At 41.8% G+C, this 27,483-nt stretch overlaps 2 protein-coding genes across 4 annotated transcripts in view; both read left to right on the top strand.

The window, feature by feature from the left end:
* The first annotated feature begins 971 nt into the window (after window positions 1–971).
* Window positions 972–15,520, top strand: mapk13 (mitogen-activated protein kinase 13). Its single transcript, XM_019873137.1, has 12 exons — window positions 972–1,206; window positions 4,018–4,147; window positions 5,168–5,226; window positions 6,644–6,749; window positions 6,899–6,928; window positions 9,010–9,057; window positions 9,187–9,301; window positions 9,955–10,026; window positions 11,220–11,299; window positions 12,926–13,004; window positions 13,071–13,244; window positions 14,504–15,520. The coding sequence occupies exons 1-12, from the start codon at window positions 1,094–1,096 to the stop codon at window positions 14,587–14,589; spliced, it is 1,092 nt and encodes a 363-aa protein (XP_019728696.1). The 5' UTR covers window positions 972–1,093; the 3' UTR covers window positions 14,590–15,520.
* A 344-nt stretch (window positions 15,521–15,864) lies between these two features.
* The window catches only part of brpf3b (bromodomain and PHD finger containing, 3b), a 16,883-nt gene continuing 5,264 nt past the window's right edge, over window positions 15,865–27,483 (top strand). The window contains exons 1-9 of one of the 3 annotated variants that reach the window (XM_019873134.1): window positions 15,865–16,232; window positions 18,076–19,646; window positions 20,715–20,871; window positions 21,004–21,138; window positions 22,148–22,276; window positions 22,478–22,790; window positions 23,639–23,941; window positions 25,127–25,693; window positions 27,082–27,163. In XM_019873134.1, coding sequence (XP_019728693.1) covers window positions 18,100–19,646; window positions 20,715–20,871; window positions 21,004–21,138; window positions 22,148–22,276; window positions 22,478–22,790; window positions 23,639–23,941; window positions 25,127–25,693; window positions 27,082–27,163 — 3,233 coding nt within the window. In that variant the 5' untranslated portion in view covers window positions 15,865–16,232; window positions 18,076–18,099. The remainder of the gene's footprint in view (window positions 16,233–18,075; window positions 19,647–20,714; window positions 20,872–21,003; window positions 21,139–22,147; window positions 22,277–22,477; window positions 22,791–23,638; window positions 23,942–25,126; window positions 25,694–27,081; window positions 27,164–27,483) is intronic. The other 2 variants (XM_019873135.1, XM_019873136.1) reach the window with 2 other exon arrangements.

Genomic DNA, 27,483 nt, shown 5'->3' on the forward strand with positions numbered 1-27,483 from the left:
TTGTTTTTTTCCTTTCACAACGTCACTAGCTGTAATTCAAGGTGGTGACAATTTTGGGAGTTATTTGTAGATATCATTTATTGTTTTCAGACACCAAGTGAAGACAATCAGTGGACAGTACAAACAAGCACTCAACATTTCATGAATTGCCCCCACATGAAAATATAACTCAGCAAAACGCCACCGCCATCTACTGGTGAAAACTGGATCTGGTGAGATCAATCTGGGGGTTTTCTTACCTAATATATTTCTTAACTTCAATTTAAATTTGACACAAAAGAGGAAAATCTATGATGTGAACTTCAAATGTGAACACTGAAGTGCTGTTCTAAAACTGGAAGGCGTGACGAAGTAGGAGCATTCTTATCCCAACCACACCCGCACCCCACAAATCAACAACAATCTATCCCCCATCATTTTTCACTCTTTGACACTGCACTCTAACAAATAAATTAATATGGTTAGCACACCGGCCTCACAATGCAGAAGTCAAGGGTTCAAATCCGGGCTCCAGCCTTCCTGTTTGGAGTTTGCACGTTCTCCCCGTGCCTGCGTGGATTGTTTGTCTATGTGCGATTGTCTGGCAACCAGTTCAGGGTGTACCTCGCCTTGATTAAATTTTTGTATAGCAGTTTCTGCACAGCAGCTGACCTGGGAAAACATTTTTTTTTCCGGTGATCACTTTTAGATTTTCTTTTTAAGGAAACAAAATCCAGACTGTTTATCAATAAACAGTCATTAAATAAAACGAACCTCATAAAATACTTGGTCATGAAACATATATTGAGATTTGGAAATGTTATTTAATGATAGAAAACGATCTTAGGGTTACTGTTGCACGGATTTAATAGTCCGTGTACAAACCCCGTATTTACTTGGTGTCTAATCGATACCAAAATTTGCAATATTGCAAACCACGATTGAACACCCCATTTCCGGTTTTATTCCATGAACGGCACCACCGGATATGACGTTATTGCGCACTACCTCTCACTTGACCAATGTTTTGGCTTTGCCTTTCTTCTTGGCAAGTGTCAGGCGTTCATGTGAAGGGAGAAGTTGTCGCTCCAATCTTCGGCTTCTCCTCGTCGTCATGGAGGCTCGGGCGAGCTTCTGCCGTGAGGAAATCAACAGCACCGTGTGGGAGGTTCCGGAGAAGTACACCCATCTCAAGCAGATCGGAACCGGGGCGTACGGCTCTGTTTGGTGAGTCGTTTGTCACACTCATTGTTGGGGTCGTATGAAGACTATTGTGTTGTCTCAATGGGAAAGTGTTAGCCACAATACTCGCGTGCACACACACATGCAGGAAGCTACTGGCCTGGCTGGAGTGTATTCATAACGCACATAAACACTATGACAACACTTGGACACCCCACCCCACAAGATATCCAATTACAGGAGAATCTAATTGAGGCAAGGGCCGCAGCTCCACTATTTACAGTTACCCTGTATGTGTATCTATGTAGTACTGTATATATTTGTGCCTGCCTGCCTGCCTTATCTATCTATCTATCTATCTATCTATCTATCTATCTATCTATCTATCTATCTTCAGGCAATCAGCGGGGTACACCCTGAACTGGTTGAACTGGCCAATCACACGTTAATAGCATGGATATTATTTAATGGCAATGATGCTGCCATCCCTTCTCCAGAACATCATAGTACTTGCTGTATAGAATATAGACAACTCAGAATATTATAATTAGTTTCCACACCTCTTGCAGTCATATTTGCATATGATTGCCACTACTTATGGCTTTCAATTAATTTTTTCACTAGGATTTCAGCTCGGTGACATTTTTTTCACGGGTTCTGTCTCTGAAATAAATGCAATTTATTGATATTCAATGTTAATAATTAATATATGTTTCTCACCTTCCTACTCTTGTGTGGCCAACATTGAGGGCTCCAGTTTGCCCATGTCCCTCGTGAGTAGGGATTGTAACAATATCCAAACGTCACTTTACACTATTATCACAATGTTGTGGGGAGGTTGGGATTTAAAAAAAGCTCACCATACTGTGAAAAATAATTAAGAAAAAAAGCGTGTGATATTACAACAGCAACAACAACAAAAAACGCACACACAATATTGTTTTGGAACATAATAAAAGCAGTGACCCAAAAAAAAAAAAATAATAATAATAAAAGACTTGGCCAATCATATTGTCATGTATTCCAATGGTCCAGTGGGGCAAAGTATCATGGTCTTTGTAGTTCACAATGCCTTGTTCAGCTGAAGCAGGCAAAAATTGTTTTTGGACATAGATATCCTGCTTTTTATATGACGCGATGATATCGTTGCAATTTTAATATTGCGACATTGGCGTTATCGTTACGCCTGTTCTCGTGAGGATAAGCACCTATAATTTGCATTTTTCCATGTTTAATCAAATGGAGAAATACAGTATATAATCCTTAGTGCAATTCTAATTTGCCTCAACATGTACATACTGCATTAACTAATTATCCCTTTCTAACTGATGTATAAATAAAACATTACATTATGGTACACTTTCTCAGAAACTTGCTGACAAGAAAAGAAATGGTGCACTTTCTACTGTACAATATACTGTATGACAATAAAGAGTTGCAGCTCCAAAACTTCAGCAAATCCTGTGTGTAAGTTTATACTGAGCCGTAGTAGCCTAGAAAATACTGACTAATTACTGTAGTGCATGAATTAAATAATACAATGTAATTTCAAGGTCTGATGAGACAAATAAGTCACCATCTATACACTCCAGTGACTGAGAAAATAAAACCCAAAAGAAGCATAAATCTTTGTTTCACGACGAGAGAACATTTCAGATGGGCCGTTTATTTAATGTACATACTTTTCTGAATTTTTCTTTGGGGAGTAAAGTAAGTATAATAGATATTTGTTCTTTTATAATGAGTGCTGGTTGTACCTGACTGCAATTTCTCGATGAGTGTGTCTCTCTCTCGCCAATGTGTTGGTGGATGGCCCTGCAAATAGCCCAACAAGCTCTCCCTCCCACAAACTGGTGCCCTCCGGATCACTGCAAACATTAACAACCTGCTACTTGGCTTTACTGAATACAAAAAGACATGCAACCTCCCATGCTCGCATTTGCACCTTGGTGCAATTTACAGTTGAACATAAATGTTTTTATTTCAGACTACTCATCATTTTTGATGAACCCGATTCACACGTTTTTCTAATCATTGAAGAAAAAAAAATGACCTCAATGAACCTGACATGCATCAATTTTCGAAAGCTTGTGTTAAAATGGCGTCGTCGAAGGTTAGCTGGAGCCTAACCCGGCTGACTTTAAGAGAGAGGCAGGGTATACCCTGAACTGGTCGCCAAACAATCACAGAGCACATACTTAATAGACAAACAACGACTCACACTCAAATTCACGCCAGCGGACCATTTTGAGTTTTCAATTAACCTAACATATCAAACACGTTTTTGTCACAGTCCACATTGGAGTTACGGTTTGCCTTTGAGGGCCGTTGGGAATTTTAGGAAACCATATAAATGTTGAATCATCTCCACATATTACATACACAGCGCACAACAAATTGATGAATAACTAGTTTTAAAATCAGACGTCAAGAATAATGACTGTTATTGTGGATTACATATGACCATTTGAAATTTTGGTTCAGACTTTAGCAAGCATCATGGAACTTGACGTGCTTGATTTGCTTTCACGGGCCACAGAAAATGATGTGGCGGGCCAGATTTGGCCCCCGGGCCTTGACTTTGACACCTGTGCTGTAGACGTTAAGCCAAAGCCACCTCCCAAAGCCAAAGGAACATTCCTGCCAACCGTCAATTAACCTTTAACACTCATATACTCTGTAACCACATTCAATCACCGGGTGAACGTACAAATTATACTGTATACTGGAAAGGATCAATGCAAGGACTAAACTGAAGACCTGCTGCATTTGTGGCCAAAGTGCTGACCACTGGACACAAACAAATGCAGCCTAAAAATGCAGTGTAATTATGTCTTGTTCCATTTTTCACCACAGCTCAGCAACAAATGAGAAGACGAAGGAGAGAGTGGCCATCAAGAAGCTCCACCGGCCCTTCCAGTCAGAGATCTTCGCTAAAAGGGCCTACCGGGAACTGCGGTTGCTCAAACACATGAAGCATGAAAATGTGAGAAGTATAAAGCCTTCACACTTCCTTGAATAACAATACTGTATGTCTCTTTCATCTCCAAATGGTACACCCATTGTGTGTTTCAACTATGACAGCCAACATATTAAAATATTGACATTCAGTACCTCATGTCCAGGGGTGTCAAACTATTTTTATTTTATTTTATTTTTTTATTTTTTGGGTGTCACAGGCCACAACATAGTTACGGTTTCTCTCAGAGGCCCATTATGAATTATGAGCCCATATCAATATACGATCGCCTTGTATTATCAAATATATGCAACAAATTGACGGATGACTCATTTTGAAATCAGAAGCCAGTAAAAATTAATTTAAAAAATAATCAATTTTGGTAATTTAGCAAGGCATATGAAGTTGACGCACATGATGTACAACAACTACAAACAGCATTGTGTCTGGCGCACCTAAAAGCCTTCCATTTTCTTAAAAGCTCACAGTGTGCCTTAAAATCCGATGTGCCTTGTGTTTGGTCATTACGGTAATATTTCAACCCCAAAATGGCTCTTTGCTCGAGACACGATGACAATGCAGAGTTCAAACTTAAGGCGATCGGTTACGCAGTTGAACATGGAAATAGAGCAGCGGCAAGAGAGTTCAACGTGAACGAGTCAATGTTATAACTTGTTGTTGGTTAAGTGAACTGTGTCGCTGCTTTATTAAATAAGTTTGACTGACATCTGATCGTTCTGTTGGTGTTTCCTTGAGCGTAGCTCCATCTAGTGGATGCATTGTATTATAATGCGTATTATAATGTGGTGCGCCCAATGTATGAAAAAAATTACAAAATAGGCCATTCATTGAAGTTGCGCCACATAATCCAGTGCGCCATTTAGTGTGGAAAATATGGTAGTTAATTAAGTTGCATGACATTTCATTTTAGATCTACAATATTATGGACCATGTTGTGTAAACTTGTAAATCACCATGAACAACGAATGAATCAGACACCTGTGTTCCACGATCTCCTCTTACTCATCATTTTCTCATTCCAATCAGGTGATAGGACTTCTTGATGTGTTTACATCTGTTTCAAGCCTCGACGACTTCCAGGACTTGTGAGTATTTTCTGGCTCATCAGTCAACACCCCGGGCAGTGTTAAGTATTCAGCTACTACACACTCACGGGGACACAGGCTCACATTTATCCTTGTGTTTGTATTTGATGTTTGTTTGAATCATGGGGGATCCAATGGAAGCCCGACATTTTTACACAATGTTCAACTTAGGATCAGTTCACATTAAGAAAATTGTTGGACATAAGCATTTCTAGGACGACATTAATTGAATACTGTGGAGAGGTGCAATAGTGGTTTGCATGTTTCTCTTGCAGTCTGAATAAATATTTGATTTATACACACACACACACACACACACACACACACACACACACACACACACACACACACGGGAAATAATTAATAGACAAAAACTACAGACATTTGAATTAATGTTTAGTACACTTGCTCTATTTGCTGGGTACATGTATTCCAAGCCCCCGCCCCAAACACACACACACACACACACACACACACACACGCGCGCGCACACACACTTTCCTACAAAGTAGGATTGTTGGCCAAATGCTGGCATTAACTCACATGTGGGGTGAGAGGCTTATTTGTTCTCCTCGTCTTAACAGAAGGTGAAAGTGCAGTTTCAGTAGCTTTAGTACAAAATGGTTTGAAAAAAACATTTTAATCTTGGGTTGATGATGATGATGGTGTTCAACATATTTGATTTCTATTTGGGTTTTTATACTTCAAACAAGCACCATGTAAAGATGCCATGAGAAGAGATGGGACAAGAATAAACCATCCTGACACAGACACAATCTGTTTATTTCCAAGTCCATCTGTGAGTGCACAGTGGAGATGAAGAAGTGGGCACGCAAACATTAAACCAATGTTTTGGTTCCGATTATGTCTACCAGTGTTCCAAATGTGTTTTCTCAACAAAGTGACAGTAAGTGGCTGCTACCAAGGATCTTGCTGAGGGATGGTCATAATAAACAATTAATCTTTTTTTTTTTTTGGGGGGGGGGGGCGGGTATTGATTAACTGAAGGCACTAAATTGAGGTGGGAATGTAAATGTTGTTGACCAGTTCCAGATGTACCCCACCTCTCACCCACTATGGTATTGAGACTCCACCTCATCCATGAACCTAATGAGAACAAGCACTGTTTTTACAAACATGACATCTTTGCCGATGAGCTGCAAGTACTTTGCACACAAACAAAGGAACAAACTACTAAACAGACCTCAAACAAAACAGCCTCATCCTACCTTACTATGTACAGCTAGAAACAGGAAATTTACATCAATGTTACATAATCATCCACTCACCTCCTCAATGAAAGGTGCAAATTTGTGTGCAGTTAAACAGCTTCATTGTCAGGTTCTGATTAGGTTACCGCCTTCCCATTTGCTGAGGGAACATCGAAATGATCTTTTTTTTTTTATTCTTTTCTCAGCTACCTTGTGATGCCTTACATGTTTACTGACCTGTCAAAGGTGCGAGGTCATCTCTCTGAAGACAAAGTGCAGTTTCTTGTCTACCAAATGCTCTGTGGGCTCAGGGTAAGCTTCGGACCCTTTTATTCACACACACAAACGTGTGTGTGTGTGTGTGTGTGTGTGTGTGTGTGTGTGTGTGTGTGTGTGTGTGTGTGTGCCTCTCATGAATGTGGGCTGTGATTGTGCTATCTGCCCTGTCTACCTCTCTGCAGTACATCCACAAGGCTGGAATCATTCACAGGGTAAGTACAAGTAAAGTTGTAACGATAGTTTTCTTGGATTAGAATATTGGTTGAAACTAATCAGTAGCTTCATAGGGCAGTGCTTTTTGTTCCTTGTTTTTCTGACTCAGACCGCATACGTGCCGGACTGAATTGCAAAAGTACAAGGGATAGTTGATTCAATTCATTCCTATCAAGTCAGATGAAACTGCAACTGCACCTGCACCGACAGGTAGTATGAGGTAACTCTGACAGCATGTCTGGAGTTGTCAAGCCACACCCTTCAGCTCCATTTCCAATACCTCTCGGTGCACGTGTGAAGCACAGACTGTCTTTAAAAAAAAAAAAAAACGCTTTTTGCCCGAGATTTCCAGAAACAATTAGAAACGTGGACTTGTCAGACCATAGCACACGTTTCCACTTTGCGTCAGTCTATCTCAGATAAGCTAGCTACCAGAGAAGCCGGCGGCGTTTCTGGGTGTTGTTGATTTATGGCTTTCGTTTTGCATGATGGAGTCTTGCATTTGTCGATGTAGCGACAAATTGTGTTAACTGACAATGGTTTTCTGACGTGCTCCTGAGTTTACATAGCAATATCCCTTCATCAGTGATGCCAGTTTTAAATGCAGTGCAGCCTATGGGATCAAAGAAAATTGAAAATTCGCCAATATTTCCCTCCAACATAAAAAATGAAATAGCTTATCTTTGGAGTCTATTCAATTGAATGTAAGTTGGAAAGGATTTGTAAATCATTGGATTTAGTTTTTTATTTACATTTTACACAACATCCCATCTTCATTGGAATTGGGTTTTGGATTTTAAGATGAAAATAAATATTGTGGTTATTTTACATGACATAACGTAATACAATTCCGCCTTTCCAAGTTCAGCTCCACCCAAGTACAATTGACTCAAAGCGATTCCGCTTCTTAGTGTAAACCTGAATATCCGGTGTAGCGCCACTTCCAAGGAGACGAATGGTTGATTGCTGCAGATATTTGCATTTCTTTTTTTACATTGAGTAGTTTGGAATGCAGGAACAATGGTGGCTCACAGTTCTGAGGTTTGGGGTTTGAGTCACGGCTATGTGAACTTTGCACATTCTCCCAATCCTTGAATTGGTTTTCTTCAGGTACTCTGCTTTCCTCCCACATTCCAAAAACATGCATGATAGGTTCAGTGAGGACTCTTATATGTGGACCGTCAACCAGTCCACGGTGCACCACATCTCTTGCCCTCTCATCTGGGATAGGCTTCAGATGACCTTAAGAGGACAGGACCTTAGAAAATGGATTCATATTTTGGAATGCAAGAATAGGAATTTCACAAAATAAGTCTTTGGTTTATTTGGTTTTATTTTCCCGGGGTTAGCGGCCTTCTTTCCCCCGCGTGTTCGTTGCATTTCGGATGAGGAGAATGTTGGTTCTTCGAATACAGGCTGGAATCGATGAACAGTTTCTTCAAAGCTTTTAATAACAGAATATTCTGAGCATCAGTGAATTACAGACAATGGCTGCGTGTCACGAGTGCGAAGCAGGAAGAGATTCACATCATTTTTATATTATCAGAAGGGCGATACCGAGACACAAGGTGTGACATCATAACTTTCGTTTCTCCTAAACCGATTCTCAGCTTAGCGCATTCCACTGTTTGTGCGTCTCCAGCAGGGAGTATTCCAATTTTAAGTGATGATTATTTCAAGGGCACGCTGCGGGCATGGGAAAGTTATACACTATGACTAAATTTGAGCAGATATGACCAAATTGATGGTCTCCATCCACCCAGCATTTTTGCTATTTGTTTGCATTTCCTATTGCTGGAATTGGATTAAAACCTCCGAAACACACTCACAACACTGTCTGATTACACTCCTGGTACACTCGTCACAGTAAAGCTGCAAAGAATTGCAAACGGTCTGGAACTCAACACACATCACAGAATTTTATGGGTAACCATGGAAATGCAGGTAGTCAACCAGTATTTGTCTCCTTTGGCTCTTCAAACAAAGTGGCAGGGTGAGAAAGTCCTGAAGATCACAGTAAATATAATCTCTTATGTGTACAGTATTAACTAACCATCATTCATCTGATCCTCTATTGCAGGATCTTAAGCCTGGAAACTTGGCTGTAAACCAAGACTGTGAGCTGAAGGTTTGTATTTGGAATGATGACAACCTTACCAATCAATATCATTTGAGTAGACTCATGTAAACAAAACAGGAAATCATTTGTGATCATTTACTTCGAAGTCTTTGTAGTAAGAAAGGTATGTCTCTCCAGATCCTGGACTTCGGGCTAGCTCGCAGCACCGACGCCGAGATGACAGGCTATGTGGTGACTCGTTGGTACCGGGCACCTGAGGTCATTCTGAACTGGATGCACTACACGCAAACTGGCAAGAGAACCGTAGCTATTAACCCTTTCTTGCACCCCTGTAACCTGATAACATGAGAAGCTGTCTACTTGTGGTAACCGCTGTCCTCAAAAGGGGTTAACATTCTCACCTCCATCCTCATTATTGTCTCAGCGCTCAGCTCAGTTTGGCTTGTCTGTGATCTTTTGAGTTGATGATGCATGCAAACGCAAACATTGCGGTGCCACTTAAAGGAATGAGTTGTGTTTTGGCCGTTGGTCTTTTTTGTCATTTAGTCACACTGGTGAGGGAAATGCATTTGAGGTGGCATCAGTGTCATTGTGACACTGAAGCTGTCGCACTTGAATCTGTCAGCGTAGACAGATGTTCCTGACAGCAGACTGTTGACGAGTGAGAATGCTGAGACTCTTTCACTCCGCTGCTGCCAATTGCAATTCACAGGACTTTCCGAAGGATGTATGCTTTTTCAGGCTATAGCTTTTTCTACTCAGCCTCAATTGTATCGGATTGTTATCCCGCCTCCATATGAGGAGCAGCAAATTCGTTTCCTGTCAAGATTGAGTTTTGCATGTATATGCTTCATTTCCACATTTTTTTGGGAGCGCTGAGCCAATAATGAAATGTTGTCACCGATGTGTCTCTCCTCACTCACACTTGTGTGTGGTCTATTCTAGTGGACATCTGGTCTGTGGGCTGCATCATGGCTGAAATGATCAACGGAAAAACCCTTTTTAAAGGGAAAGATTGTATCCTTTCACCTGCATTGGTCAATCCCCCATTGAGGTATAGATCATTTTATTCATGTGCGTGTGTCTTAGTACAACACAAGAGTATAAAAATAATTTCCACATTTGAGGGGTCTCAGAACATGGCGTTCTGTCAACAAATTGTTTTGATCTGCTGCCTTATATGCAGTTCAAGTCACAAGATCTAATTTTATATGATATATTTATTTTTTATGCCCGCCTTTGCTGATGTAAAAAAGAAAAAAAAATTGGATAGGTGAAGCTGAACCACGACAGAATGCATTATATTTTTTAGTTGAGTCTCTGATTTATTTACACTTTTGTTTACATCGCGAGGAAGGGATTTAGATATTTCTTCTATTCACAATGGCGCTTAAATCGTAATGCCGACATGCATACACACACATATGGTAACAACAAATGTTGGTATCCTTCCATTAGAGAATGAAAAAAAAAACCACAATAGTTTCTGAAATAATCTGACAGATGAAATCCTAAAAATCTTTTTCAAATTAAACTCACGGGTGGCTCGGTGGTCCAGTGGTTAGCGCGTCGATCTCACAGTGCAGAGGCCGTGGGTTCGATCCCGGCTCCAGCCTTTCTGTGTGGAGTTTGCATGTTGTCCCCGTGCCTCCGTGGGTTTTCTCCGGGTACTCCGGTTTCCTCCCACATTCCAAAAACATGAATGGCAGGCTGATTGAACCCTCAAAATTGTCCCAAGGTTTGAGTGTGAGTGCGGATGGTTGTTCGTCTCTGTGTGCCCTGCGATTGGCTGGCAACCGGTTCAGGGTGTCCCCTGCCTACTGCCCGAAGACAGCTGAGATAGGCTCCAGCACCCCCCGCGACCCTTGTGAGGATAAGCGTTTCAAAAAATGGATAGATGGATAATGAAACTCATGCATAACCATTTCTGGTGGTTTGAGGCAGGTCACTGCAATCCTATAACTACTCTCTCAGGTTTCAAGGGTGCCTTCTCCTGATTTCATGTTACAGCTCTTTCCACAACTGTTCAATAAAATGTAGATCAGGGCTCATATAAAGCCACTTCACAGCATAGTCCAGTGTTTTGTTTTTTAGTCATTCTTGGCTAACAAATAGCGCCATAATCTCAACTAATTAAACATACCTATCAGATTCATATGTTTGGTGCTTAAACACCTTCCTTGCTTGACCAAACCTAACTCTAAACACAGATATGGACCAGCTGACACAGATCATGAAAGTTACCGGAGTGCCTGGACCAGAGTTTATACAGAAACTGGACAGCCCTGAGGTACAACCTGTTAAAAGAATAGAATTTTAAAGGGGACATTTTATCGAAAGTTATTGATTTTAAAGTCTTATAGACAAATAGTGTTGTATGTGGAGTGCCTAGCAACAAGCGCGAAATTAAACAACCGAGTAAATCTTTAGTGACCTGCGGCTTTCTGAAAATGTGTCTGTTAGCAAGCTGTTCAGCACTTCCACCCCACTGTTCTGAGACAATGGGCTTGATTAACATTGCAACCACCCGCAGACCAAGTTTCTCAGCCACCGATTTGGCAGATAGGCCGGATGAAGTTCCAGAGTGAAAGCAAAAGCACAATCATGTCAAAACTAAAAAGAGCCGGATTCACTTCATAAGATTTTATAACGTTCAGCGAAATTGTCGATGTGATAATTGGGGGGGAGGGGATTATTTGTGTTTGCCAATGTTTTGCGCCACACTGCTTAATTCATTGACGTCTGATTTTGGGTGAGTGGTCATGAAATGCTGCGTGTGATAATTTATTGGAATATCGATGGACGCTTGCTTTTAGTGTGTGTGGCTAAATTACCCACCGATATCTTTGTTCAATGTGTTCTGTTGAATGCATAGATTAGCATAAATTGACAACATTAGCTAGCTTGATTTTTGCAACACAGGAGGCAGAGTTTATTTGTGTTTGGCATTACAGTATGTCCATGCACCACATACTCACTTTTTATTCCACACTCAAGGCTCTGCTTAGGTTTGTAGAAGCAAGCAGACGGCCGGTGCAAACATTCAATGCCAAGAGAAAGGACGGTCTGTCAAGCTGATGAAGGCCAGGCTCCCCATTGGCCCATCAGAACGTGAGGCAGGATGAGGGCTGGCCCTCAAATAAACATGCTGTAAAACAAAATTAAGAGTCTACAATCATTGATAAAATCATTTTGATAAAAATGTGGCACAAACATTTCATTAAGACCCCTGTGAACTGTTTAAAAAATGCATATGTTGTCTCCTTTTAAAGTTGAGACTGTGTAGATATGCAGCATGGAAATGCCTTCCTATTTGGACTCATTTAAATCACAGCCGATCCCTCCATGTAAATCCACAACCAACCACATTACTTATTCAATACCAACATTATTGTGAATACTAACAAACAAGCATTGATAATTCATGAATACTTTCCGAACGTGTGACACGAACTCCATGTTGTGTGCGTACATGCTGAAGTGCATGCTTACCAAGTGGACTTAACCAAGACGGGTTAATTTTGGTTATGATCTGTTCAACAGTTGAGTGCATATTTATCAAGATTGCAAAATCTAAAAAAATTAATAAAATAGAATCTACAAATTTTAGTGAGCTGGATGCAGCTCTACTGTATCTATGCTACTCTAATGTCAGCCACTACACTTTTCAGTCCTAAAAAGAGGCATATTAGCATAGCGTCTGGGACCACAATGACGACGTAACCAAACATGCCCTCTTATTAATTTCTTCAATGTGTTGGCTGGCAATAGAAATGACTCAGCATTCTGAGAGCGTTATAATTTCCCTACCAAGCAAACCTTTCATATTTTTCTGCTCCACCAATTCATCGGAGAAATGAATGATAATCACTTGTATATGTTTTTTTCTGCAATGTTTTGTTTCATACAAAAACAGGCAAAAAATTATGTGAAGGCCCTTCCTCACTATCCCAGAAAAGACTTCTCAACATTGTTTCCCCGAGCCAGTGCCAACGGTGAGTTCGATTTAAAACAAAGTTTTTCCTTACGTGCGCATTGTTGATCATTTGTTTAATTACCAGGCATTGACCTGCTGGAGAAGATGCTTGTTCTAGACAGTGATGAGAGGCCCACAGCTGAACTGGCACTGGAGCATCCGTACTTTGACAACCTCAGGGACCCAGATGACCTCCCTGAGCCGGCACCATACGATGACAGCCACGACAATGCCCAGTTAACTCTCGAGGAGTGGAAGCGTAAGTAGAAACTGTTCACATACATCATTTTAAAGAGAAGATCTGCAAAGAGGTAAGGATGGGTTAACTTTAACTCATTCAGCGCAAACCATTTTTAGACCCTTTTTTTTCCCCGAAGGCTTGAAAAAATATAAGTTCATAGGGTTGAATGTGTGGAGCCTGAAAAGACATAAATATGACCATTTTTTTATGCAATAACCCCTACATGATTAAATTGAACATTAAAATAATAATGAATTCAAAGAAAACATTGGTGGCCTTAGAAGACATATTTGGTGCTATCATACTTTTTACTTTTGTATATCAACCGAGAGTAAATAAGCAAAATATGAATGGGTTAGCTAGTAGTGTTTTCACCTCTTATAGCTTTCAAAATATTGAACATTTTGTGTAATCGGCAAAATGGAAAAAAGAAGAATACAGACCTCCTGCAAATCCATGCTGCTATATAGAGAAGGGGAGAAAATGTTGATTTGCTATTGGTGTAAGACTTTACAAATATACTTTTTGTTTGTTTGTTTTTGCATAATTCTGCTAATTTTACCAGCTACCTAACAATTAGACAAGCCATCCAACAAACGTTAATCTAATAGTTGCTGGAGGATATGATGTGGCTGTGATGTCAAACAACTTAATCTGCAGTCAGGTTGCGCCCACGTCATCCCTTTACCATTCACAGTCAGTAGGGGGCGTGTTTGCACGGAATGTGGGAATTATGAGCAGCCCCTTGTCAAAGGACAGTACGGTATTGTTAATTTCTGAAATGTTAGAATTAAAACTTGCTGGCGTTGAATTCTTGTAAATGAGAATTGTTTAATCCAAGATTTTGCATTGGTTTCCTCTTGTATTGGAGTACAATACTCATTCGTTGTGCTGAGCATTGTAGTCCTTAATTCACACCCCCCCTCACCCCTCCTCATTTCGTGAGGGAATTGAACTCTCTAGTTTGTTTATAAAGTTTAACAAATTGAAACCGAGGGGTTTTTTTTCCAGATTTTTTTTAAATGAGTGAAGGCAGGCGAGATTGCTATCTTATACAAGACAGGTAGGTAAGGTATAATAAACTGTAATAAATAATAAACCACTGCCCAAAGGGCCAATCCCTCTGTGTTTTAAGTGCTAACGTTGTTCAACGAGTTCACAAGCATGCTGTAGCAGAACTGCTAGTGAATAATTGATGTGAAAAATGCTCTTTGATGGGGCTCTGTAAAACCAGTAGACAGGCTGAAAAATGAACAATGTTCTCTTCTGACCGACAGGGTTATGTTTCCGAGAGGTGAAGAGCTTCGTGCCATTCCCTCGGCGAGACTCCAAGAGAAAAAACACGCTGACTATGACTCCCTGACTTGATAAATGTCATGTAAATATATAGATATAAATATGCTCATGTCCCAACTACTGCACACCCAATTGTGCTCCTGTACTGTATATTACAATTAGGGATTGCTTTTATTTCTTTTGCCCTTATCATCTACACATTTCAAATCATTTTTGCGTCAAGTGTAGGTGTTTGTGAAAGAGACATTTCATGTTACTCATTCAGTTTCCTGTCAATGAATTGCCTTACTAATACTTTTAATCTTTCCCAATTAATAACTATTTGTGTGCATACCCACTTCATTATTGAGTTGATATATTTTGAATTTAGGAAGGCCAAATTCATCACCATCACACTGGTAGTGAGTACATGAAATGTTAATTGTCTGCGCATTTTATGGCCTTGGATCTTGGTATGATTATTTTAATTTTGGTCATTTATGATTTTGTTCTCTGTGCTGTCTGTTTGCACTTTATGACTTAATTTTAAGCCGAATGTGTGTCTCTAGTAGACGTTGCCATTTTTATTTGAAATGAACATCTGCATGTTTTTGTTCCAAAAATCAATGCATACAAAGTAAATAAATAATAACATTGGAACACATTAATTAAATTGTGACATAATGTATTACATTGTCAATCTATTTAAAACAATATATTTATTGAGATATACATGTAAGGGCATCTATACACGGGTCATACAACAAATAACTTACTTTCATATTATTGTTTCAGATCATAGTTTACTGTTTAATTAATACATCGATTCACATTTGTTATTCATTTCATTGACCTTACATTTCCATACTGTTGAGTGCCAGACGATTGTACCCGGGTCATACATTCCTGATAACAATGTTGAATTTCTGCACTTAAATTACATTTTGAATGCTACAGTGGACAAATTGTTCTCTTGTGTCAACCAATAGAATGTACAATTATATTACTGAGGACACTTGTCTACGTGTGTTTTGTGTTGTGCAATTGCAGGGCCGGTGTCACGTTGAACTCTTGTTTAGAAGCCTGGGCGCCAAAATCATGCTGAGTGACGTCAGGAGGGCGGGCGTTACCTACATCAAGTTGTACAGTGTTAGATAAACCGGAAGTGAAACGATACATGAGTTTATTAAATAACGATCAACTTTTACCCTGATCAACGACCAATTAAATTACGACTACATTAAACAGAGTGATGTTTTAAAGAGTAAAAGTATTTTCTGAGTAACGATGATAGAAAGTGAAATGAATGCAAAGATTTGCGTGTCGTTTTAAAAAGACTATTGTTTTGAAAGATGTGTCCGGATGTGTGTGGTAATACCAATGGAGTTAGCAAGGCTTGCTAGGCTAGCCGGAGGAGGCTAACCCACAAAATTAGGTCGCATTATGTAGTCTCTTCCAGTAAAATTGCAGATATGTAACTCGTATGTTGGTTGGATGTATGGGCGTTAGTCCCCAACTCCTTAATCACCGTTTTACTGAAAGGCGGACCCGTTAATAAATAACGACACATACCGGGTGTAGCAACAGACTGTAGCTGGCTAAAGAGTAAGCTAGCGTTTAGCTACGGGGGTCCAGGAAAGTAACACCACAGGCTAGGTGGCAACCATTTCTGTAGAAACGCCTCAGACCGCCGGCTGTGGAGCTACTTGTGTCACCCAATTGCCATAATAGGTAAGAATGTTTTCTTTTAATCGGTAATCACGTAAAAACTTTAACTGACTACCAAACAGCGACGACGTGTTTTGTTCTTTCCGTGTCAGTGTAAAAAGAAGACATGTTACTACAGCATATTTGTCAAAGTTAGCAATCGAGCTAGCTGTACATAAAAAAATGTTATACGACCGCTCCGGACAACTGTCATAGCGTCTTTCTCGGGGAAAATGGACATAAGACCATGCTTCAAAATGACATGGGTGAAAGTAAGGTGTAAAGTGCTTAGTATGGTGTTTTAAAACTGTAAATATGGCTGACAGTGTACTCCAGAAATAAGGACACAGAGCTGTTGGAGTTCTGCGGCTTTCTTCGAGGTGATTGGCTCAGGATGTCTCAATCAAGTATTCCTGAAAGCTGATTGGCTGGCCGCCTTTGTGTTTTGACTGAGTTGGAGAGGAGTGAAGTTGTTTAAGTTACAGTTAACGAAAATAATGCGAACGATTCATGTTCCTGTCCTCGGCCGACCTTGACCAGACACAAAGGTAAAGAGTAAGCTATCCATGTTATTGTCATAATAATAATAATAATATTTCCTTTAAAAATATTTTTCCATTTTCTAGGGTACAGTACGTAAGACATATTGTATCTCTTATTAAAATTAGTATTGTAAATTCAAATTGCTTACAAATGACACGTTTTCTTTTTTGTTTTACAATTCATATTATATATCTGTGCATAAGTTAAGATTGTCATCTTACTTTTTTCCCCCCTGGTGCCGGTAACTTTCTGCTTCTCCAAACAGATACTGATAAACAATAACTTTTTTGAATAGACTACAAATATATGTTACTTCCGCTCAAAAGAATAAAACATTTTAATCCTTCTTCCTAGTAATGCAGCAGGTTCGGGGATGATGTACTGTCGGATGTTTTGCCACTTGCTGAACTCTTGTCACTTCAGACGCTGAGGTGATGGGGAATCTCAAAAGCGCTGATGCATGTCAGTCCCTATTAATAAAGTTGGTCATGTTTTGTTTACACCCTGACTAGTGTTTAAGGCTTCAAAAAAAAACAAATCACTCATAAATGTATTTACTGAGCAGTGACATTTCCATAATTTACATTGCACATTTACATGCACGCACACTTAAAAAAAAAGATGGACCACAAACATTTTAGTGCTACTGGCCATTTTCATGTGAAGAGATTTTCAAGGACCAAAAAAATAAATAAATAAAAATCACCATACCTGCACTTCAATGAGCTGTGGCCATTTGTATTCCAACAAGTACAGTAGGACAGTGCAGTGGCTTTTGCTATCCATTCCTTTATTTCTGAACAATTTATCATCACTTTGAGCCATTAACTTAGCCATAGCTTAGATCGGCTGCCCCGCTTTTGTTTATGTTTTGCCTCGGTGCTCTGCCAGATCCAACAACAATCCACGGAGTCTTGCTAGTCGGCTATCTCGTCCGAAATGGTGAAATTGCAATGAAGCTCAACTGCCCCGCTTTTGTTTATGTTGCCTCTGCTGCCTATGGCACCTGCTATACCCAACATTAATCCACAAAGGCCTCGCTGGCCGAGGCATCTCATCTAGAATGAGCCAATTAGGACAAAACTTAACTGACACCCAACTGTAATTAGGTTTCATTAGCCTATTGAAGACTTTGGTACTTCCCTATCACTTGTATAGAAATGGTAATAGACATTTTGTATTGCAGTTGGCTTATGAGTGTTAAAATAAAACATACCTTGCATGTTTTTTCTGAACCACCATTAATTTATTATTTAAATGATATCTGCTCATATTTGTTTCTCGCTGCCTTATGGTGTAATTTTGCTTGATTTGAATTCCGCAGGAGGGAACGTGTGATCGGTGGCCCATGAGGAAGCCACGCCGAAAAGGCCTGGTGGGCCCAGGATGTGGCAAAGATGACAGGAAGTCCAAGGGGACACCAGTCGGTGGTTGTGGCGTTGGTGCGCGCCAGCGATCCCCATCCCCGTACATTCTCAAAGCATCACCAAGCAGAGAAATGCTGAGCTATGCTCAGGCTCAGAAGGTTGTGGAAGTGGAGCTGGATGGCCGGCTTCACCGCATTTCCATTTTGGAGCCTTTGGTCGTCATCACTGAGGACGAAATGATGGCGCAGGACATCAGCGAGTGTAATAGCAACAAAGAGAACAGCGAGCAGCCATCGCCTCCCATCAGTGCTACGCAAATTGTCTGCAAGCCCAACATGCCCCGTGGCCGCCGGAAAGACTCCAAATGTCCATCTTTCAAGTCTCCGCCACCTTCGAAAAACCACTCCGCCCGCGCTCAACCGCAAACGCCTGAAAAGTTAAATGCAACGCACAATCACCTTCTACCCCTTCCTGAGCCTTCGTTTCGCCTTGTAGACACTTTCACCCATGTGGAGGCACCTCCTCTGCCCACGGCATACTACCGCTACATCGAACGTTTGACCGAGGACCAGGAAGCGCTGGCCGAATACGACATGGACGAGGAAGACTCGGCCTGGTTGGAGATGGTCAATGCCGGCCGGACAGCGGAGGGTTGCACCGCGCTATCTGCAGACACTTTTGAGCTGCTGGTGGACCGCCTCGAGGACGAGGCGTACCGGGAGGCGCGCATTCGGGTGCCCTGTCAAAACGCCATCGATGACGACGCCTTCTGTTGCGTCTGCTTGGACGACGAGTGCCTCAACAGCAACGTGATCCTTTTCTGTGACGCGTGCAACTTGGCCGTGCACCAGGAATGCTACGGTGTTCCTTACATCCCCGAAGGACAGTGGCTCTGCCGCTGCTGCCTTCAGTCCCCTCAGAAACCCGTTGACTGCGTACTGTGCCCCAATCGAGGTGGCGCCTTTAAGCAAACGAGTGACGGCCGCTGGGCGCATGTAGTCTGCGCTATCTGGATCCCTGAAGTCTGTTTTGCCAATACAGTTTTTTTGGAACCAGTGGAAGGTGTCAACAACATTCCCTCAGCACGCTGGAAACTTACGTGCTACCTTTGTAAGCAGAAAGGTCACGGGGCATCCATCCAGTGCCACAAAGCCAACTGTTATACTGCCTTTCACGTCACTTGTGCGCAACGTGCAGGCCTGTTCATGAAAATCGACCCAGTACGAGAGACAAATGTCAACGGGACCACGTTCTCCGTTAAGAAAACGGCCTTCTGTGAGACTCATTCACCTGCGGGCCAGGATGGCACCTCTGATGAGGAGAGTGAAGGGCGCGTGGTGGGCAGCCGAGGGAGGGCCAGTCGAGGGCGAAGTGCATACACCGATGGTCCCGCGACACTTAAAAAAGGCAAAAAGTCTGAGAGCGATTGCAAGATGGATAAAAAGAAAGGGAAGAGGGACGCGGGCTCCGCAACACTGAACAATGCTTCAATGCCTCAAGTCATTGTGCCTGAAATACCCGCAAGCAGGTATATTTTAGAGCATTTCAATGTGGGTGTTGTGTGAGCAACGTGTATATGTACATATAGTCCTCATATTTGTATTTGTTCTTATATATTGTATGTGCCACAAATTCAGCCTTTAATTTCACCTTATTCAGAACACACTCATTAACCAGTATTGCAGGTGACTTTTCGATTTTTTTTTTTTTTTTTTTTTGTAATGTTAATTATTTATTAAGCATTGAGGGAGAACAATTCAAATCGGGGAAGTTTACCAGTATGTTTCTCGCCATCAAAATGTCTATGAAACTCATGCACAAAACCATCAGAACGCAAACCCAGTAACTATCAACTTTAGGCCGGTCCTAATTTTGGGCATAAAAAAAAATACAGATTACAGTTTAATTGGCCAATTAATAAAAAAAAAAATCTATAATATATATAAAATAATATTCATCCCCACCCCCAATGCGTTTCAGTGGGTGTCCATTATATGCGCATTTTCGCTGTTCGCAAGCCGCCCTTGGTCCCCATTCACCGTGAATAGCAGAAGTCAACTGATGGTTGGAAAAAAAAACTTTCCTTTCCAGTTACCAGAATAGATTGTGTGGCACAATGCATTGAATTAATGAAGTTATAAGGACATATAGCCTTGTCATATGTGTGTTGAATGTGTCAAATTCAACACATTTATTTTGCACTATGTTTGTCTTTTTTATTATTTTTTTTAAACAAACTGTGACTTTAGGTTCTGTGTAAAGTAGTAAAATCCTGGTCAGTTACTTGCACAACTTCCTCGCATAGCTCACCTTTGCGTTGCTTGTAAAACATTAAGATTTGTTTTGTCTTTCAATGACAGGTCCATAAAATTACCTGATCAACAGATTTGATTAACTCCATTTCGAATACAAGTTTATGGTTTCGATTTATGTGTCATAAATAATGAGACCAGTGTTACTTGTGTTCTACCGCTATAAATGGTTAGAGTACATAGAGGTAAAAACAATTGGAGAATTTAGACGATGTTTGAAGGGCCATAATTGGCCGCTTAATGTATCAGGCCCTAATCAACTTGAATCTCTTGCTCCTGTTCAGGTTGAATGACATCTGCAAAGGTATTCTCTTTCAAAGGAAGAGTCAATTCATGCAGAGGCTGCATAGCTACTGGTTATTGAAGCGTCAGTCCCGAAACGGTGTGCCACTGATCCGTCGTTTGCACTCTAATGTCCAATCCCAACGGAACACCGAACAGGTCAGGCTGGGACTTGAGCCTACTTTTTTTTTTTTTCCCCCTGTTTCTCGAGCAAGATTCTAAAATTGATTGGATAGTTCTGGGATGTAAAATTCAAATAAATTCTATATTTTTAACTCTTTCACGTTGTAGCCTGAGGTGGTTGATGAACAAGTATCCGCAGCCAGAGAAGCTCTGAGATATTGGCAGAAGCTTCGACATGACCTTGAAAAGGCCAGGCTGCTGGTGGAGCTCATCCGTAAAAGGGAGAAACTCAAGCGAGAACAGGTAACACTGAGCAAGACGATGTAAGGCTGCATTTACACTGCATGTCTAAGCGCCAATTGTGGTTTCAAGTCTATATCAGTGTCTGTTTCCATGCCTTTTTGAAGGATCGTTTCAGATATCACGAATTAGATTCAGTGAACACACACAAATCACACAAATGCAGTTCAATTGTTTACTTTTTATCGGATTACAAAATCTTTAAAGTGAATAAAATTATAGTCATTCCATTGACAATAAACAGCTGAACAAAAATAAAACAAATCAGAATGGAATATACCTATTACCTTTGGTTACTTTTCTCACGTGAAAATATTGATTGCGGGTGTGAAAGGATTGTTGGTCTGTATGTGCTCTGTTGTTGGCTGGCAGCTTGTCTTTGGTGTGCCTCCCTTCTCGCCAAACTCATCTGGGATAAACTCCAGCTCAACCGCAATCCTAGTGAGGATAATTGGGATACAAAATGGATGGATTAGAAGACCTTTGTGCGAGTATTTGTCATTCATGAATTATGACAGGTGGTGGTGGCTGTAAACCTATCGTTGGTTGAAATGACATCTTCGGGTTGCAAGCATAAAAATAGAGAGAATTTTCACCACTGCTCATCCTGAACAAGGTCACGCTGCGAGAGCCTATCCCAGCTGACGTTGGGTGGAAGGCGAACTCTACCCTAAACTGGTCGCCAGTCAGTCAACAGGGCACATATAGAGACCATTCACACCGACATCTGCACCGTCACTGGGTGGGAACTGATCCTACGCTGCCTGTACGCCAGTCGGGCGAGTGAACCACTACAACCTCAGTGACTATATATAGTGGAGTGAATATTTACAGCCAGTAAACTTACTGTAGGAGCTCCTAAAATTTCAGGTGAGGGGCCACTGTGCTCCTAGTAAAATGGTTTTAAATTTGAGTCGAGTTGCCTTTCATTGTTTCTTGTCTTTCAAGAGTTTCTTTCCAGATGTACAGTATTTTCCGCCAGTCACTTGCATTGAGCGTTTAATAATTGCAGATCAAAGTCCATCAGGCAGCTCTGGAGCTGCAGTTGACCCCGATGCTGTTATTACTCCGCTCAACTCTGGACCACCTGCAGGAGAAGGACACAGCTGAGATCTTTGCGGAACCAGTCAACCTCAAGGAGGTCAGACATTCTAAAATGTCTTCCATCATTCCCACAAAGTAGAATGCACACAAATATCCCAGCATACGTCTTGGTGAGATTAAGGGACAAGATTTATGGGGAATTTAGCGGTCTGGTTAATTAATATGTGAAGATGTGTGTCCCAAAAATAATGCAGAGCTTGTCTATTGTCTCATTAACTAATGTGTGTGTTCTGATCAGGTACCAGACTACATGGAGTTCATAAGTCATCCAATGGACTTTTCAACAATGCGCTCCAAGCTAGAAAATCATGTCTACCGTTCTGTGGCTGACCTGGAAGTTGATTTCAACTTGATGGTGTCCAACTGCCTACTGTACAACAGCAAGGAGACCATCTTCCACCGCGCCGCACTGCGGCTTCAGGAACTTGGGGGAGCCGTGTTGCGTCATGCCCAACGACAGGCCACCAACATGGGCCTGGAGCTGGAGACTGGCATGCACCTCCCTGAGTCACAGCAGAAGCGAGAATTTTACGGCTGTACATGGGAGGACGGTATGATGCAGGAGGTTTTTCCCTAGACTGACAAAGTCAACCGCAATCCGTTCTGTGATGCTGGTCAACTTTTGATAAGTCAAATTCTGACTAATTCATTACATAGGCCGAAATTTGATTGACTGTATTCAACAGGTTACATATAACCAATGACATTAATTGCCACCCGAGGCCTGCGTTATGTGGATGGCAGTCTTGAGTCAATAAAGGTTGACCAACACTGTCCACAAATGTAATCCTAGACATGAAAAAGCTAACTGTGAAAAGCTAATAAAACAAACAGCACAAACACCTATCAATTCATTTTCTTCCGCTTCCTCACAAAACATTGGTAAATATTGGCTCTGCTTGAGAGTACTGCGGCACACAGAAACAGGAAGTAGAAACCTATCAAAATAAAATCAGTTACTGCAGTGCCATTTGCTTGATCGCAAACTTGCATGGCACTAAAACATACGCTGGACAAAAGTAGGTTGAGTCTTAACACCTTTAAATTAGTCCACTTGCGTCAGAGTCACCTCAAGTGCAAAGTCAGTCTTCTCATGTTTTCTCGTTTAGAGTTTTTCTCAAAAAGCCAAATGAAAGCATAAAACGGATTCAATCTTTTGACGCCTCTGTTAAATTAAGGTGTCGTGAGGCGCGCTGATGGCATACATATGTTGACGTCATGCAGTGATACATTTTCAATGCCCAAGTTTAGAATTTAGGCACATTTTTCCCAAAAAATTAGTTCATCTTACGAATGTTGCGAGACGTTTAACCTTTTGAGGGGCCACCATAGACAAATATTATGAACAGGTCATGGATGAGCTTGCATGCTAACGTGCCCTTACTTTTTTTTTGTCCAGTGGACTGTGTGCTGAACCCAGACAACCGTCTCCATATGAGTGTGGAGGAGCAGCTGAAGGAACTGCTGGACAAGCTGGACTTTGTCAGCTCCATGCGATGCAGCAGCGCTCGCACGCGACGCATGCGCCTGCTCCGCCGCGAGATCAACAACATTCGCTTCCGGCAGGGTCCGCACCGGCACAGCCTTCACAACGGCCGTCTAAAAGAAGACAGCGATGAAGAGGAGGAGGAGGAAGAGGAGCAGGAAGACGACAAGGCCAACGACATCAAGGCAGAAAATGGCCTTTCCACATCCGACAAAGGTTAGCGATCAAAAGCCGGTGTCTAAGAGAACTTGCCAGTGCATGTACTTTTTTTTTTCCCCCTTCTTCTGCTTCCCTTGAAACCCACTTTTGTTTCAATGAGACAGACCAGTTGTGAACATGAGCTAACGGCACATTGTCCTCAGGTAATTGAGCCAGGGTCTCCCCCACGCACCAACCCCAACCACCACACTGTCTGCAGTCTAGTAAGTAGGGGCCCACAGAGTCTCGTTAGCCATGGCTGCCTCACAACTCCTCTCTCAAAGTACACTCTGCACCTCTTCTACACATTACTCTCATGGCCTCACCACTCTCCATTGGCCACATGCTGTACAGTCATGTCATATCATCCCACTTCGGGTTCGAACAGGCTCATACCGTCGTGGAGGAGGGTGGGAGGAAACTGATTCTGGTCAGTGGCGCCATTTCAATCCAGACCTGGTACCACGGTGCTGGTGTGCAGTTGTGAGAGCAATGATAATTCTTCACTTGTCTTAATATCGTGAGTGTGTTATGATGTTACATCCCCCTCCAGAATCCAGTGGAACCTCCATCAAGTCAAGTGTCAATGTGGTCGTATGGTTTGGAATTCAGGCAAAATTTGGGTGAAGTTTTGAACCACTGCCATGCTTGACTGATGTGACTTTAGCTCACTGAAGCATTAAAAGGATTTATTGGCATTGGACTAATTGTCAAGCTTTGTATTATTGTGGCTGGCGCTACACTTTCATACCTCCGAGTTACACTTAATTTATTCCGTCAGCATTACATGAGTTAATATTGCACTACTGATAATATGATTGCCTTGAAAATGTTCTTATTTCCCTACTGAACAGCTGTAATTATATTTTTTAGCAATGTAAAAATGTTACATCTCATATACGACCGCCAGTTTGACCCAGGACCAGATTATTTTTGCGTAGATGATGTGAAAAATGTATTCTAAATCAAATTGGCTGGCGTCCTGGAACCGATTGTGTTTGACTCTAGAGGTTCCACTGAAGCTCAAGTCTCTTTTTGTGCTGTGGTGAGACGGTTCTGTCGAATTTTGGATCAGAGACCGGGCAGGACACCATTCTCCAGTGTGACTACAACACCACCACATCACCCCACATACTCTATGGCCCATTTCATGGAACTACATGTAGAGTGAAAGTGAATTTCACCTTTCCCCTCTTCTTCCAGAAGACCTCAAATCCACCTCGCCCCCAACACTGGAACCCACCGGGCCGGCCCCTCCTCCACGACTGGGCGACGCGCCCCTGGAGCCTCCCACACTGCGACCGATCACGAAGGAGGCCCCGTTCTCCAGATGGCCCTGCAAACGCCGAAAGCTCATCGGCAGCCTCCCAAACAGCGACGCAGGACGCAACGGTTGCCCGAATGTCCAGGAGACGTCGCCACTGCAGAGTTTGCACAGTGAGGGGCAGGTGGTGGCCAACGGCCTCCCTGACCTCGCCATCCCCACACGGCCGCTCGCCGGGGGCGTTGGACGACGGACCGCCGTGTTGTTCAAAAAGGCCAAAAACGGTGCAAAGGTGTGCAGAGACAATGCGTTGCCTAACGGGGAGGGGTCGCAGGACGACAGTGCAAGCGCATCACCCTCTGCACCCAACACCCCTTCAACTACGCCTTCTTCCACCCCTACCAAAACCCCTCAGAAAGCCATCGGGCCCCCCTGCTTGAATGACCCATGGAGCCCCAGTCAAGACATGAGCTCAGATGGAGAACTGGACAAAATGTTCAAAAGTGGTAAGAAGCTTTTCCTTTTTTTCTTTTTTTTTTTAAACATGCCTCGCCAACTAAATCATGGAAGGTTCACGTAACAAAAAGCATCTTTAGTCCCCTTAGACTACACACTTCAGGGATGGGCAACAATATACATAATAGAGATTTTTTTTTTTTTTGCACCCAAGTCCGAGACATTTGCTTTTAATGGGATACTTTACTAGAGTAAAAAGCTAGTATTTTATCTACAGTGAATTTAATGACATCATTATTTTTCATATACGAGGAACACCTGTAAATACGCATTTGCCACTTGAAAAATAATGGTTATAAATTCATTAGAGACAAAATATGAATTTTCTACTGCTGAAAATGGCACCAATAGCTGGAACCGATTAATTCCATTTACATTTATTTTACTGAGATACATGGAGCTCTTGTATTGGATCTTGCTCCCGGCTCTGAATGCAGGTGTATCAAATGATGTAGCTCGGAGGTGTCATACAACATGTCAGTTTTCCCTCTTCACCAATTAAATTTCTTTTCTCATGATACCTTACAGCAGGGGTCCCCAACCTTTTTTGCCCCACGGACCGGTTTAAGTCAGACAATATTTTCAGGGACCGACATTTAAGGTGTGGCGGATTAATACAACAAAATAATATGGTATGAGCTGCATGAAAACTGTGGTGTTTTCGAAATATAATAATAAACACAAGGAGCGTCTAATCTGGTCGCAACACTCTTATCGCTCTGGTAATGTTTAATGCCTTCAAAATACGATACAACGCAAATTCAAAGTGCATGAAAATGACGACTCACCACAGCACCGAGCTTGATTTTCTGCAACCAGACGGTCCCATCTCGGGGTAATAGGAGACAATGACACCTCAAGTGTGTGGTTTATGTCCAGTCTACTTCGTAATTTTGTTTTCGTCGCCGTTGCTGCAGAAACCCCCCGCCTCACACAGGTAGGATGTCGGAAATAGCAACAGTGGTATTGTGGCGATCTCAGCGTATTCAGCCATAACTTTAATCCAGTTGTCTCGAACGTACTTTTAAGGCCGCCGTCATTTGCGATCTCCAAGCAGCTTTTTTACTCATTTTGCGGGCTTCAGCGTTTTGTTTAAACATCTTTCGTATTCCGAAATAAATAAAACGGAAATAAGGCAAGTTCTTTCTGTGCGGCGTGGTACCAAATGCCCTGCGGACCGGCAGTTGGGGACCCCTGCCTTACAGGATAGTTTTTATCCCCAATATAAACTTGCATTGCCTTTCATATCAAAAAATAAATAGAAATCAAAATTTTCTTTGCAGCTAATGTGAAATTTAAAAAAAAAAAAACGTCTGAATGCTTTTGTTGGTTGCGTGTCTGTTCCAGTTCTCTTGACATTGCACTCCTTTGCTTTCAGGACTGACCAACGGCTTCGACAAGCACAAAGACGCCGAGTCCGATTCTGAATACAGCCCCTGTCCGGTCCTCCGTAAAGAAATGTAAAAAAATTGCGTGTCCTAGTTGTCTGGCTGCCAGACATCATTGTTTGACGAATACAGCGTGTTTTTTTTTTTTTTTTTTTTTTTTTTTTCACTCCTTTGCTTTCAGGACTGACCAACGGCTTCGACAAGCACAAAGACGCCGAGTCCGATTCTGAATACAGCCCCTGTCCGGTCCTCCGTAAAGAAATGTAAAAAAATTGCGTGTCCTAGTTGTCTGGCTGCCAGACATCATTGTTTGACGAATACAGCGTGTTTTTTTTTTTTTTTTTTTTTTTTTTTTTTTTTTCGGCGCCGCCCCCCTCAACAAAACGCGCGGC

Source organism: Hippocampus comes, unplaced genomic scaffold, assembly GCF_001891065.2.
Source record: "Hippocampus comes isolate QL1 unplaced genomic scaffold, H_comes_QL1_v1.1 scaffold28, whole genome shotgun sequence".
NCBI lineage: Eukaryota > Metazoa > Chordata > Actinopteri > Syngnathiformes > Syngnathidae > Hippocampus > Hippocampus comes.